The sequence below is a fragment of the Elaeis guineensis genome, chromosome 1 (genome assembly GCF_000442705.2).
Source record: "Elaeis guineensis isolate ETL-2024a chromosome 1, EG11, whole genome shotgun sequence".
Classification (NCBI taxonomy): domain Eukaryota; kingdom Viridiplantae; phylum Streptophyta; class Magnoliopsida; order Arecales; family Arecaceae; genus Elaeis; species Elaeis guineensis.
The window spans coordinates 165,142,602-165,158,711 of NC_025993.2; the positions used below are offsets into that span (position 1 = coordinate 165,142,602).

The following is a 16,110-nucleotide window of genomic DNA, read 5'->3' on the forward strand; positions in this document are numbered from 1 at the left end:
TAATGGATTCAACAATGGGCATTAGGGCACAAGCTGTTCAAAACAAGACCTTCATCATACAAACAATTTTAAAAACAGAGCCAACCTCCTTCCTCTTGCCCCATATATGCTTAGCACAAGGTGCAATATCCTTGTCGCATTGCCATGTGGAAGACAATTCCATAAGTAAAAGAAAACAAAACTGACTGGAGCCTTTTGTGCCTATGACTGGTAAGGAAAAAGGTTCCATTGCTCTTGTGCACAGAAAAATAAAGGAGGTGGATTCTGCAGATCAATTCAAGCATATTTATTTTAATTGCACGAGAAAGAAAACAGAAAGGAATGCGCTGCTGCTTCTATTATGCCAGATACAACAGTTGTAATACATCGTCATACTATCAAAATTCACTTTACAGTCAAGGCAGTGGAAAGAATGAAAAACCCACTAACTTAATCTTACCTTCCCATTACTATAACCTCATCTGAAGGGAACAAGAAAAGAAAATCACGCCTTTCACCACTGAATAACTTAAAAAAGATCAAGGGAAGAGGGCAAAAGATAAAGAACGAGCAGCAAACAAACAAAGAAAAGGAACCTGCGCAGACCTCTCTACTATCTTAAAAATGGTCAGTATCAGTCACAGGTGAACCTCCACAATTAATCTCAAACTTTCAAAGCAACCTGGAATCCTGAAGCCTTCCCTGCAGCTTGCCCATCCTTTAGATATATCTATATATTTACACTCTTTGATCAGACTGCACTATGCTACAGTTGTGAAATGTTCTGCCTGAAAACCACGGTAGCCTCCTTACTTCACAGGATCAGAATATCTACTTTGCTTTTTAAGAGGCTACCGTTAACAAGGATTTGCTTCCTGTCTTCAATAATTATTAGTCCAATTGATCTGTGCTCGTTGTGGCTGTTGATAAACACCAGAAGGTGGGCCCACCATCTCAACAGCGCCAGCCACAGTCTGAGACTGCTGCAGTAGTGGATGAACAGCAGCCGCAGCAACAGTTGGGGTGGGGTGGTAAAGTCCACTGAAGGCACCATGGCCAGCTTGTGTGGGTGCGAATGTCATGTGTGGTCCTTGTGGAGGAAAGCTGTAGAATGAACTGGCCTGAAGACTAGAAATGTCCCGCCCAGCAGCTGCAGGAATCCAAACAGCTGAACCTTCGCTCTGCTAAACAGAAAATATTCAAATATAACTAATAGAAATAGAAGCTCATAAATCTAGGATGATCAACAATGGAAAACAACAATCACAGCATTGCAAGCAGACATGCTTCTCAAATGTAAGTGAGGAACATACCGACAGCATAATAAGTTCAATATCCAAAAAAATATTTACATAACAAGTCATATTGGCAGTACTCATATCAATTCTGTAAACAATATAAGGATACCAGAGCTTGTCCTGGTTTGGTCCTGGTCGGTACAATAGCGGGATAGGCAGGGACAAACCAAGACAATCATTAACAACAAGAATGAAAGGGGGATTTTTTTTTTTAAATATATATATATAGGATACAATCATCTCTGTCCATCCTAATACAATCATCTCTGTCCATCCTAGCTGACACCAACCAGCATAGTTAAAACCAAGATTGCTATACCGGCACCATATGAGTACACAGTCTCATATCATACCGACACTCGATACACCTCGCTGTCTCGTACCGTACCACATACCAATACTATAATAGGATAGTACCAGTATGCGGTTTGGTATTGAGATGGCGAATCTTGATTGAAACATCTCTGTACATGAGTGAACTGGCATCTCGGTGTTAAGCCAAGTACCGTTTCTCGTTTGAGCACTATGGTACTGGTGGACGTGCCAGGATACACCAGAAAGTGAATCAGATTTCTAAGATTTTTGATCATCTAAAACAACAGCTAAACAATGGTGTTTTTGCATCAAAAGAGTGAAGAAACCAACAAACGTCAAGTTCGAGTTAAAGGAAGGAAAGGTACCTGCTGCCCAGGCATATACACATTATTTTCCTTGAACTGAGATGCCGTGGGATCCTCGTTGCCTGTTGAGTTGCCACTGCTCACGGCAGGATTAGGAGCGTAGCCAGCTGGACTCGAGTTATATGTTCCATAGCCAGTTGGCATCCCAACAAGGGCCGAATTACCAGTGTTGGTACCAGGCTTGTATTGAGAAATAGAGTACTTGACAGGGGTAGCAGCTGCAGCTCCAGGAGGATATACACTGCCTGTTGGAGGTTGCTGAGGGAAAGCAGCATTGCTTAGAAAATGGTGAAGGGCAGGGGGTGGAACATAGAATGGGGAGAAATATTGACTATATGGAATATAGTTCGGGGGGTAATGTGATATATGTACACCAGCAGGCTGCCGGAAAACGGGAACTGGTTGCTGGGGAACAGCAACAGAACTTGGCATAACCCCAGCAGCTTGAGTGGCAAGAGAAGTAGACCCAGCTGTTGATAAGACCACAGAGTTCCCACCCTGGAGTCGCAACAAATAATAATGTAAGTATTCTATCTAGAACACAAATATATGAAGCACATAAAAGAAGAAATTTCATCCAGAAGGTAAACAGAAAATGGTGAATATGTTGCTGGTATGCAATTAAAAAATTATCACAGAATACAAAAGAAAGGAAGCATCTCAAAACAAAACAAAATACTATCAATTTCTTCAAAATTCCAAACTCAAAAGTTGGCTCCCATTTTTTCAGGTTTAATTTCAAAGCAAGATTGAAGGCATTGATTGAGTGCCCTTGGTAGAAAACAAATTTTCACTTAAAAATAAAAAAAATCAATCTAACAGTTGATCCTGTGATACATTAAGCTAACAAATTTAGCAGGATCCAAGCAAACATATATTTCAAATTTTTTTAAAAAAAAAAGGGAAAGGGTGGGGGTAAAACAGTCCTAAAATCAGTCCCAACTAGATGGGTAAAATATTCTAGTTATGATCAAATATGATCATGACAGCATGTGAAGGAAGAACATTTTGATTATTCCATTAAACAAGCAGCACAACAAAGCAGAGTTTGATGTGAACCTCTTGAGGAGCCTGGCCAGTCTGAGCAGGTAGGACTGCAATATTGCCATTATACTTGGTGGCACCAGGTGCAAGAAAAGGAGAGAAGCGGCCCTCAGCATCAGCAGTAGGTCGATAAAATTGGGTGTAGTAGCTCGAGGATGGATCAAAAGGTTGCTGGACCTAAACAAAAGAATATTAGTTTTTCATATTCCTAGAATGGACTCCAATTACAATACAATACAATACAATTGGAATATCCATCCAAGTTCCTATATAGGCTGATTTATAATAGAAATAATTGGCCCTGAAACAGAGCTAACAATAATGAATGGAACAGCTTGAAGAGAAAAACGTAGACAAGATGCTAGGGATGCCCCCATTTCTGAAATATTTGTTTGCAGACACATCCTGTGGTCGCTGCCCAATGTTACTTTACAGTAGCAACTAGGCAATGGAGCAAAAACCATCAAAGTAACATATTACATGTTGTTATAACATAAAATACAGTAGTCACTTGAGCTACAATCCAATGAGTAATTTTCAACTTAAAATAAGCATAAAGGTCCTGAAAGTTGACAACATACCACAAAGCTTGGGAGGCGAGTGGTATCATGTGTCTGAGACTCGGAGCTTTCAAATGCTGCTAGTTGACTGCCAAGCATTTGTGGTACCAACCCAAATGCTGAATAACTTGGTGCAGTATGAACAACTGAGTACTGAGGACCTTCTGGAGCCAAAGAAGCAGCTTCTTTGGATTGATCATATTCTGGTGCTGCAGGGACACTGGAAGGAATGTCAGCTTCCCTACATGAAAAATTTTCTGGCACCTGACTAGGTGACTGGGGATGATCTGGATAGTCCACTTCTTGAAAAGTTGGGGATGCATCACGACTGCTGCGCCCACAAGAGGGAAAAGAAACAAATAAGAAAACCTAACAAGAAAAGAAAATGAACTTATTTGTCAATTTTTTTTAAAATATAAGTACATTATATGAATGTAAAGTATCTTGATGCTAAAACAGTGTACATCGACAAAAGATCAGAATTCATAGTTTTTTTATGAGAATATCAACTCACCCATCAGAGAGAGAGAGAGAGAGAGAGTAGCTTTACAGTACCAAATTTATAAACTGGCCAATATAGATCAAACTGTATAGAAGCATCTTACAATAATTTGAGTGGGATCATACAAAGTATATAGGCTAACAGACAGAACACCACAGAGATAGATAAGGTCAAGGTGGACAGACTGTACATCACAGTGACTTTTGTCTCTGCCACACCATGGAAATATATATGTAGAACCAGTATGCAGTATTAAACAACCATTACAATGAGGCAAGCAGATAATTAGAACAGTTTTTGGAAGCATCAGCTTTGAAAAATTTTATAAGCAGGCAAGAATATATATGTATGATGAGAACTGCATTAATGTACCGAACTTCATGAAAAAAAGTTCCAACTGATGTATCCAACCTTGAAGAAGGATCCTCAACATTTCCCTCGATCTCTTGAGATAACTCGGGTGGTGGTGCAGTGCTCTTATCACTTGCAGGACCATTAGCAAAACCAATGCTTAGGTTAAAACTGGATTCAAAGCTTCCAAAACTCAACCCATGCCTCTCAGACTCTGGAACTTGAAGATGGTTTGGAATGATCACATGTTGTCTGTCCAATAACTGCAGTTCATCGAGCTTCTTTTCCAGCTTTAAAGTAGTGTTTTCTGATAACACTGGCCGTGATTCAGAAACAGCTTCCACCACGGTAGACACATCAGAAGTACCAGGTGTTCCAGATGCTTGAGCAGAATTTGTGTGCGTTGATTTTGGTTTCCACTCTTTATTAGCAACAACTGCTGAATGAAAAATGTGCATTATCAAGTCAATCTTTGATAACCACCACATTTGACAAATTATAACATAGAGCTTAAACATTTAAATTGCACATACTAAATGCATGCCAAAATGATCTATTGACAAAGTGATGGCATATCACTATGTACTAACAAATGATGAAAACATATGCCAGAATCAACTACATAGTTGCATTTGCTGAATCTTTCTTGGAATGTTGTTTAAAATTATCAAAATTTGCTTAATCTATTAACAGAGCTCTCACCTTGAAGTTTGCTCTTTAGCTGACCCAATTTTCATAAGGAAAAGGCTTCAAAATGATTATTACAGTCAGATGAAATCCACAAGTCTACTTAAAAGACAGTGATACATAAAATAAAATACATTTTCCACCCAATAGTTTGTCAATATTACAAATAAAGCCTCCCCTTATCAATTTATACAAATTGACCCTGATGACTTTTATCTATTTTGGAGCGAACACCTTAGATTAAGTTTACTCTAATAGATTAGATTGCAAAGAAGCATTTGCTTAAGCATTTGGTGGGACCATTTTAATTTATGGGATAAAATTACCCCTATCCCTTTTTTCTCCTCCCTGCATTTTCTCCTCCTAGGACTTTCTTATTTCTCAAAACCATGGCATTTCCTGTTCCAGTCTATTCAAGAACCGCTTCTTTATCACTCCAACCCCATTGCTTCCAACTCAGTTGCGATCTCCCTCACCCTTGAACGTATTTTCTTCCCCCCTCCCCCATCTCCTCCGGCATCACTCCCTCCATCGCACTTACCATCGCTTCGCACACCTCAAGCTCCTTCACCATCAGTTGTGTGTTGCTCCCCCAACAATGACCACTCCACCATCAGCACCCATGCTGCATGCTCTATAGTGTCGAGGTCCACCCATGGTGGCTCATAAATGCCCCCATCAATGCATGCACCAAGATCTTGATTTCTAAAACCTAACCCTCACCACTATTCCCAACCTGTATACGACAACTACCTGCGGCACCTGGTCCACTATTGACATTGACCAAGCAATGCCCATCCTTGCCCCTCCAGCACCACACCACAGCCTCTCCATTCAACAATTGGTTTTGTGACCAAAACAACACATGCACCACCAACCCTGGCAAATGGTGGTCCAGCCAAGCCCAACACCCAGGCGCAAGGGACTTTAGAGCAACAGCAAAAAGGAAGCCCACCATAAAGATGGATAGGCCAGTGGATTTGACCAAGCATTGCGGAAGGGCTTGTTGAGGGATTGGCAATGTCCAAGAGGGTGGCATTGAAGCAGCGATAGTGGACGGCTTGCTCATGATGAGCATGGAGTGGGTTGGTCGGGAGAGGTGGCAATGAGCATGTTATGGGAGACGTAGGGGTGGCAGATGGCAACACCAAGAGGTCCGAGAAAGGGAGATTGTCGGTATCGAAGGCAGCATGGGGCAGATGGCTCAAAATATATATAAATGGATATGTCAAATGGGATGGTGTGGAAGGAGACATGCAAGATACTGAGGGAGCAGGCAAGGGGCTGTCCAATCAAAGAACATGTCACCTATGATGTTGAGGAGGGGTGGTTCATTCGGGGATGACAAAGAGGTTTGGGAGAATGTTGGGTGGAGACAGAAGTGATGGAAGCAATTACTGGTTAATAATTCTATATCATAGCATTGATCAATCTACCACTCTCTTTCCTCCTCTCTCCGTGTTTTTTATTTCCCTTTTACTTTCATACAATCAAAAGCCCAGTTCTCATGTATGTGGATCAGGATATAAAACAGAAATGAATGAGAAGTAATCAGTTAGATTAAGTAAAAAAATACATAAATAAGTATTACTGAACCCAATAACTAGGCACTAATGTGCAATTGTTGTATCTGAAAATATAGCATGCATGATGTACCCTGCCCATTTGTACTTGTAAATAAATTAATTCAAAGTTATTAAGAATAAAAATCAAAGAATGTCAATTTTCAACAACTGCTTCTAAGCTGATTCCTCAAATAATTATAGACTGTTAGATATTAATAGTTTATATGACCTGGAAATCTAGAATTAGAAAACAATTCAAGAGTCTAGCTCCACAATATGCTTGGCAAGTTCATAAATAACATGTTGCTGGATAAAACCCACAGCCAAGAAGATGTCAGCCCCCAACATATTAGAATACACGACAATAGACAGAGCATAGTAGAAACACTATAAAAATTGAGCTCATCACTAACACAATAGGGTAACAAACAAAAGATAGTTTATGCATGAAATGAAGGCCCGTGGTTGCAAGATAGTATGACAAAAATTCACAAAATAGACCAAAACTTCAGTATTACCTAATGTGGAAAAATGTGAAAATTGATATAAACAAATGCAGAGATATGGCTGGAACATGTCAGAGCCATGGATATAATACCTTTTTGTGAACCAGTTAGCTGTTGTGATCGGCTGCTGTAAGTGGAAGATGGTCTGCTGCCTGTAGGGCCAGATAGAGATGAAGATGCAGCATGTGATGTATCTGAGACTTGGTGCACTTCAGATCCTTGTGATCTACTTCGCACCTTACCATGTACTGGAGAATGACTAATGTCAGAAAAACCTTTTCGGTGTAGAGACAACAACTCTGGTCCAGATATATCACAAGACGCAGCCTTAGTTGCCGTTTCAACAACAGTCCTCTGACTTCCAATCACATGTTTGATAGTGCCCGCATCACCCGGGCTACATGTATCAAGAGATGGCAATAACACAGGATCAGATGATGAGGCATATCCCCCAGACACAGATGCCGCCTTGGATGATACAGATTGGCCCGAACCTGGTACGGACTGTCCAGATGCAGAACCACTTTTTACATCATCAGAGATCAATGAGGTCTTCCCCAACTTATTGTTTTCAGCAGCAGAACTTTCTTCCTTTGAAGCAATCTGACTGACACCAGATACTTGCGACGTACATGAATGAGATGAAATAGGGTGATCCACATTGCTGGGACCATTGGCCAGGCCAGGTACAGAGCTGAAAAGTATCAAGCATGCAAAAAATATAAATATAGTGATGCCTACATACAGGAAAAAAAAATCTTTTTCATCTTTAATTGAGTACTCAATCAGCAAAAGTAAAAATCAAAGGAACTCAAGAATTATGTTTTTTTCAAAAAAAAAAAAAAAGTAAAGAACCCAAATCTAAAAAAGATGATATCATGGTAATTAAGGCAGTAAAGCACTAAAACTATAACCATGGAAAAAGACCCTATACATACAATCCAAATCGCATATGTGCAGTCCAATGGAGAAATATCATTATGAATTATAACCAATTATGAATACTCCTACAATCCATTTGGCATACTAAAATCATGGTAATTAAGGTAGTGATGCACAAAACTTGTCAAGAAATTGACATCCTTTTTCCCCTATACCTCAACTAATGGCTGATTTGGTTAATTGTCATTTATTTAGCTTTGATTATAGTCTCTTTTTTTTTTATTAGTAAAGAAAAGAAGAGACATAAACTAATCGTTCATCTAAATAGTTTCTGATATAATATATAGGAAAACTAAAGTATGGTCATTGTTAAACAAATGGCAAATTGATCGAATCAATAATTGGTTGAATAACAGGGATAATCTTGTCCTAAGAATCTAAAAGCAGGTGCCATATGTATTTTTAAAAAAAAAAGGGGGATCACATTGGGATTGAGTTCGACAAAGAAAAACATGTCAACCCCCATTATAAACAGTGAAAAACAAAATTATACTGCAGTGCATTTTGCATGTGTGCAGTCCGATGGAATAATCATGAGTGAAACTTGTCCTTAGATCCCTAGCACAAAGTCTGACTCACACCCTAACCATTTTCCAATAAGTGATAACCTGTTTGCCAACACATCCAGATAGATGCTGGAACCAAACCCAACCTAATAATCTGAACATGCCCATCAAGAATTAGGAGAGAGAGTAAAGAGGTGTTTCTGGACTTCAAAGGTCTCTCTCTCACACATAATGTCCACTCTCTATCCCTCATTAACCATGTGTGGGTCCTGCAGGTTGTCAAATCCCATCACTGGTGTTAGTGCTTTCGAGATCTCTCTTCAATGCTTTCCCATTCTAAGTTGGAAACTAAAAATGTAATTATAGTGGCTTCACTGGTTTGGAGTCTGGCTTTAGCATGCCCATGTCATCTCTTCTTATTATAATTATAATATATAATAAATATATAATATAGAAGATCTATAGAAATTATACTCAATGAAAGATAAATCCGAAGTATGCGAAAGAAGCCTGATTTACATTGCTGACAAATAATTATCTGATAACAGTCACATGAAAAAACTGTTCATTGTCCTCATTCAAAAAATAATTTTTTAAAAAAAAAGGCTTAACGTTGTGTCAGAAAAATTCATGAACTTATCATATATAAGCACCCAAAAGCAAGGTAGGACTCAAAAGTAACTCGCAAATGGTTGACTACTCAACATGATGCTTGTTAAATGGTTCTGACTCTGTTCTGTCATAAAGAAACTACAGAAGGTCAATAGCAAGTTAAGAATTGGGACTACATTTACATCAACTTATGGAGTCTTCAATTTGCAATGCATGACAACAAGTTCAAAAGAGAGTAAGGAAGCCAGTGCCTGCTACTTCTACAACCAGGATATGTGACAAATTCATATTGCCAAATCACCTATTTAAACATCACAGAAATTTGCAAAGACATGAGAATACTATATTCATCCCACTTCGTGACAGTCTCATGATCAATCAAGAATGACACAAATGGCTAAAAGCAATACGTATCTGCAACAGCAGCAAGTGATGGTACAGCATAGCATATATGTCAACTTAACATGCATAAGTAAAGTGTATCAGAAGGCTTATATTAATTTCATCAACATAAACAAAATCAACAAATCACATTCTAATATTATAGTTATAGATTGTTATAACGATAAAGTATGTGGCCAACTAATTACAGCCCAAATCAGATACCTTGAAATGGAGATTGAAGATTTGTTCTCAGTATCTGGAATAGCAGATAAAGAAGATTTATTGCCACTGTCTGTGCCCACTCCATTCTCCTTTCTAGAAGTAACATTCCTTCCCCCGACAATATCTGCAAGGAGGTAAGCAATATGTATGATTTATATCCAACAGATAAAATGATAAAGTAGCATCCTTGCACGTAAAATTAGTCAACATATGATATTTATAATGCAGAATGCATCTAAGCAAACACAACAATGCATGTGCTGTATAATGACAAATCTCAGGGATAATAATAAGGATTGCAAATTATGATACAAGATACAAAATTTAAGACAAATAAAATAAACAGCATGATATATTTAACACAATTAGGATATAATTACAAAAAATAAGAAGAAGAAGAGGACATGATGTATAGTGTGAAAAATGAGCTCTCATTGATGATAAACAGAGACTTTCAGATCTGGTAAACAAGTTTGTGTTACTGGCAGCCTCAGATCATTCAACCGAACAAGAATCAGAAGCATAAATATACATCCTAAAGAGTTAACGTTTAAAACTTCAAAGGAAACACCCATTAAGTGGACCCTATTCAGTAAATCATAAAAAGCAAAACATACAAACTGAAAAAAATATCAATTAGTAGATTCAACAAAGCATGACCTATAAGAGCATGAAGTGTCAACAAGAGCTATCTTCATGGCCAGCTGAACTCAAGCTTCATATTATAGGTGTAGGCACATACCATTGGATGAATAGCGTGAAGAATAGTTTCCTCGACCACTCCTACCTCCTCGCCCCTGCACTCCCTGCCTCCACCTAGAATCAGCTGGGTCTCTGATGTTCTGCAAAGAATCACAAAGTAAAATGATTAAAATACAATTTCAAGCAAAGAATAAATCAAAATAGTTTGTCATTGGATATCTCACAACACCTGAGCCATGAGTATTGAGAATTATGACCAAATCAGCCATCAAAATATAATCAAAGGGTCAAACAAGTTTATTCAAAAGAGTTGTAAAATGAAACAATAAATATACACTTAATGGATGAAGTTTGAAATTTGTCACAATGAATTAACTAGAATTGCCATATCTGTCCTTCAGAAAGTTGTAGGGCACAAGAAGTATGTATGTTTTTGCATATTAAAAAACATAATTTCAGGATCAGTCAATAAAAGCTGACTATTGATGATCATTTAATAAAAGGCTGATGTTTCTGCATACTCAACACCACACTGTCAGGATCATTTTATTACAAAACTTTACAAAAATGTCGATTTTATCTGTTTACAATCCTAAAAGCAAGACATTATCCAACATCCCCTTGATGGTAGATCTCAACTTCAAAATGCTAGAATTTTAAGCCCATCTTTGGATCATATCAAAATTTGGCATTGTAGTTGTTCATCATTAAAGATCGGTGCCATTGAGAAGAAGAATAATGCTCAAAGCAGGACAATGGAAAATAGCACAAATCAGACATAAGAAGCAAGGTCAGATTTAAAGGATCAAGTGCTTAGTAAAGTTGAAGAATTTCCTGATTTTTTTTTTCAATTTGGAAAGAGGAACAGATTCAAATGAGATATAAGTTTGCATCTTCTTTTTCATTTCACAATCTGGATTGATGTTGCTTAGGGCACCATTCACATATGCAGATATTTGAAAGAGAAGTTCACATCTAGAGTCACCTGCAGAATTATTGCCATGTTGTAGGAACAAGTATATTTGTATTATTTTAATAGACAATGCAACAAATGTATGAATGGCACAGAAAATGGCATGCATATTTATAGAAATACAATGTTACATGCAATAGCATTGACCTTGATAATCTTACTCTCTGAATTTAGAATGGATTTTAATTCCTTGATTACAACAAAAAAAATAAAGGTGATACAAACAGAAATTGAAAACTTGTTCCATGAAAACTATTTACTCAGCAGTCCTAATAAGAATAAAAGAAATTACAAGATTAACATTAAATAAATGCAAGCAAAATAACAAAGAAATACCTCTTTTCTCTTATCACGCTTCCTCTTGACCTCATGAAAGGTATCTGAAAAAAGCAATGCACTCATTACCACCTAATTATGCCACATTTTGAGCAGCATGTAGGCATAGACACATATGAACGCATGCACACACAAATGTAGATGCACAAATATTTATGCAAAAAATGCATACACATAACTATATGTGTGTAAGGTAACAGTAAGAAAGCAAGAAAGAAAGGAGGGGGAGGGGAGGCGGGAATATAACGCATGATTATGTGAAGAGTAGATTGTGTGAATCAAATTACACACGATAGTAAAAAGTCCCCTACAGTCAAGAACATTGACCGAGTGCATTCAGAGAATAAAAGGCAACAAAGTAGATTATGTGAATCAAATCAAGAACAGGATAAGAGGTGCGTACACCAAGATATGCCTATCCATTACCACTTAGGTAACTTCACCTATTCCAAGATGACACTTTCATTACCTGGATTGAATAGCAAATCTTAAAGAGATGCAGAATCCCTAGATAATCTAAAATATAATATATAGATATGGCAATACTTTGTTCGTCAATCAGTTGTGAGCACTGGCAAGACTCCCTTAGAAAAGTATAAGAACGATCAAATCCACAGTTTAGCTAACTAGTCCAGCAACTTCAACCAGTTCAAATTCATGAAGAAAAAGGGTAACAAAACAACCTGCAGTATTCGATCACAGCCATTAAACCAATGCCATATGCATAACAAAGTTGCACTGTTCATTCTATGGAATGAGAGTTAACAGATCTGCCATTGAAATAAGCATCTCTAAGCTGTCGCTGATGTTAACAGGATTAACTCTTGCATATAGAAAGCTATAATAAACTAAACAAAGATGAAGATGGATAGCTGACGAACACTACTCGATGACCCAACTCCAACTTTCGCAACAAAGGTCTCGCTTTTCTTCCCAAACCACTAAGATCAGCCGTGATCCTATCAAGATCAGCCTTTCAGTATTACCAGATAAAACCCTCGATAGGCCAACAAAATTTACGCACCAAAACCTCCAAATCTCGTTCTGGAAACCGAAAAGAAACGATAAAAAGCGTGTTAAAAAAAAAATTGAAAAGGCATCAATCTCCTACAACCCATAAACCCAACAGGGCTTGCCTCGATTCATGTAATGACTGCCACCTCCTATCAAAACAAAAGAAGCCTGCATCCAAATCAAGCAGACCGACGATTCGAGCAAAGGAACAAAAAGCAGAGCCCAAACAAATCTAGATGGAGGGGTTTGGATTGGGGAAGTGGGAGAAAAGGGAGGACCTTCGAGGAGGAGCCTCTGGGTGGTCTCGTTGGGATCCATAGAGCACTCTTTGAGCATTGCGTACACCTCCTCGTCGCTGTGGTTGCCGGCGATCTCCTTGATGTTCTGGATCGTCTTCCGGACGTTGGAGGGGATCGAAACCCTAAAGCCGCCGCTCATCTTGGGAGGCGGAGAGAGGCCGAGGGGACGGCGGTGATGGGGAGAAGAGGTCCTAAGGGAAACGGGAGGAGAAAAGGAGAGACTTTTGGGGCTTGCTGAGAGAGAGAGAGAGAGCGCAAAAGGGAAGACTTGATAAAAATATGCAGTCCTCACTTCTTTCTATTTATTATTATTCCACAGGAACAAAAAGACTGTTTTTGGGGCACCATGAGGAGAGGTGGGCGGGGACTTCTTTAGGTTTTCCTGAGACAATCCATTGCTCCATCAAAATAATACAACAAGAATATAACATATATTAAAAATTAAATAAAAATTAATACATAATTTTATAAAAAATTAAGGTAACAAATTACATACATGCATTTTGCTTCCATTTGTTTAAGCAAAATTTGATTAAAATTGATTGATGATGCTATGACATGAAAAAATGAGGATGAGATCAATCTCTAAACCATGCACTTTTAGAACGATGGAAAGACACTGTATTTTTAAAGTGTTCATTTTTTTTATATTAAATTATTGGTTATAGAAGCTGAATTTTTTTTTTGAAAATATATATTAAACTTAATTGTTTAGAAAAAATTGTTTCATATTAAATTATATTTATATATATAATATATATTTAAAATAATTATTACATGCTTTTATTTTTAAAATAAAAAAATATCACATGATTCTTTGTGGCAAAATCCTACCGTTTTCTTGGCAAAGTAGAGTATGTTGTTGCAGCTTTTAGTTTTGTCATATTTTTATTTGACTTACATATCATTTCTCTATGTCTTCATTTTGAATGATTTTGTGTGTATCTTTTGCTATATATTTATGTAATTTTATTCATTGAATTTTAATTAGATCGATTCTGTATAATCTTATAAAAAAGCAAACATAATTTTTGCTTGGTAGCTTCATTATTACATCCAACATCTAATAATATTTGTTAAAGAAGATCCTTTGTTTCTTTTTGTCACTGCAGATAAATGACAATCCATACACAACGGCATTGTTACCTTGCCAATGAAGTCTGCTGATCCCCAAAGCAGCATCCAGGGGGCACTCCAAAATAAACTTTTTCTAAAGTGCTATTGGTCCCTTTTTTCATAACCAATAAAAATGCCCCACTTATTATACATGCAGATATCTAAAATTATGTCTTCTTATGGGCAACTGCATGCTTAATTCCGTTGTCTAATATTCATGCATTGCCGGCTTATGGTAGATTTGGAAAGTGCAAGTACTTTCTTGGATGATCATCTTGATTCAGTTTGTTGATACTTAAAATTTTTCTGAGTAGGATCTTAATTTGATTGTATAATATCTTTTTGTATGGTAGTTTTAAGAACTAGTGCTTCTTGGACGATGTAGTTTGCTAATTTTTAATAAATATTTTGTGCACCGCCGACAGTGCACAACCGTGCGCACTGCATTAGCCCACGTATGGGATTGAAAAAAAAAAAAAATTTGTACACCATATTTCGACTCCATACGTGAGATAATCACCATAGATGGCACGTGCATGAAGTGCGCATGGTGCATTAAAAATTTTGTCATCAATTCTAACCACCACAACTCTCCCCCACCCCACTCCACCCCAATCCAACCCCACGCCGGGTACTATTTTCTTGGGGAAAAAACGGCAATGATGCTATACTTCTCAGCTGCTGAGATGGTGGTCGTTGTGGTGTAGATCGAATGATTGGTTTCAAAATTGTGCTCCTCTACAGCACGCTTTGTACAGTAGGAATTTTTCCATTTGATACTGCCACGTGGATCATGATGGTTGATTCCAATTAGGTTCAAGGGATGATGTGATGAGTGTTTCTAGTTTTAATAATTGAGATATCAGCTTTGGTGGATAAGGGCCTCTTCCGAGTAGCGATGGGTCAAAAGCAAGGCGGGCATTTTTTTTTTTTTTCGTAAACAGCAAGGTGGGCTAATTGATTGATGTGGTAGCTATATTATTTTGCCTCGTCACACGTGTCGCTGGTTTGTTGATTGGCTTTGGAACACCGCGCTTAAGTAAGCTGTACCATCCTCGGATCTTTGTACATGTCATGCAAGCAAAACGTAGAGTAAATGGAGTTAATATGGGGAACGTAGCATAAATGGAGAATTACATGGCTGCAATGATTCATAGCAGACGTGGAGAGACCGTGGTATAGACATGTGATAGACCATTCTAATAATTAGCAATCAAATGTGCAACTATTTTGGGTACTGTTTTTTTTATCATGACTTGGAACAAAATATCTCGGTATCTCGGTATACCGAAAGAATCAAATCCATGCTTTGATCAGCTGTTCTTGAATTTATGCGCGAAATCGACCCTAATGAAGTATTTGCATGAAGACCAAATGTCATGAATAATTTGGCTGGTGTCAATACAAAAGCGACTAAGATGATAAAATGCAATGAAAGTGGATGAGTAACATCCATGTTACAGTAATATTGGCTGTCATTATGTGGCACCTAGATGCATTTTTTCTTGTGAAATATTCTTACCGATGAGGTTTTATGCAAGTGGTTCTTTGAGGGCTCATGCATGGGCAAGCTTGCTATAGAGCTATTGTAAAATTGCTCTATTGGTCATCTATATGTTAGGTTTAAATGCCTTTTTGATTTGCATGAGTCTTAGGGCTTCACGAGAGAATCCATCATAAAAAAAAATAGTATGTACACTACAAAAAATCAAATTATTAACGACGGCTAGTTATTATCGTTAATAGTCCACTTACTGTTGCTAAAAATCTCACCATCGCTAATTCCGTCATAACAGCCAATCTGAAAATATCTTATCGTTAAATATCTTTAT

At 37.7% G+C, this 16,110-nt stretch overlaps 1 protein-coding gene across 6 annotated transcripts; it reads right to left on the reverse strand.

The window, feature by feature from the left end:
* Positions 1-314: 314 nt before the first annotated feature.
* Positions 315-13,521, reverse strand: LOC105060521 (GBF-interacting protein 1-like). 6 transcript variants are annotated; one of them, XM_010944274.3, is made up of 10 exons: positions 13,142-13,521; positions 11,850-11,893; positions 10,581-10,680; positions 9,839-9,962; positions 7,265-7,866; positions 4,475-4,853; positions 3,583-3,892; positions 3,017-3,172; positions 1,958-2,455; positions 315-1,163 (listed from the first exon to the last, which is right to left on the reverse strand). In XM_010944274.3, the coding sequence occupies exons 1-10, from the start codon at positions 13,299-13,301 to the stop codon at positions 861-863; spliced, it is 2,676 nt and encodes an 891-aa protein (XP_010942576.1). In that variant the 5' UTR covers positions 13,302-13,521; the 3' UTR covers positions 315-860. The 6 variants fall into 6 exon arrangements, with proteins under 6 accessions (XP_010942576.1, XP_010942572.1, XP_010942571.1 ...); XM_010944270.3 differs by having other exon boundaries at positions 3,017-3,178; positions 3,583-3,889; positions 13,142-13,519; XM_010944269.3 differs by having other exon boundaries at positions 3,017-3,178; positions 4,475-4,850; positions 13,142-13,518.
* Positions 13,522-16,110: the final 2,589 nt, after the last annotated feature.

Bases quoted from the DNA above. Each gene is read 5' to 3' on its own strand.
- LOC105060521 (XM_010944267.4), bottom strand. From the start codon at position 13,301: ATGAGCGGCGGCTTTAGGGTTTCGATCCCCTCCAACGTCCGGAAGACG. The intron at 11,894-13,141 runs GTCCTCCCTTTT...TGCTTTTTTCAG, and splicing joins CCAGAGGCTCCTCCTCGAAG to ATACCTTTCATGAGGTCAAG. The intron at 3,179-3,582 runs GTATGTTGTCAA...TCTTTTGTTTAG, and splicing joins CTCGCCTCCCAAGCTTTGTG to GTCCAGCAACCTTTTGATCC.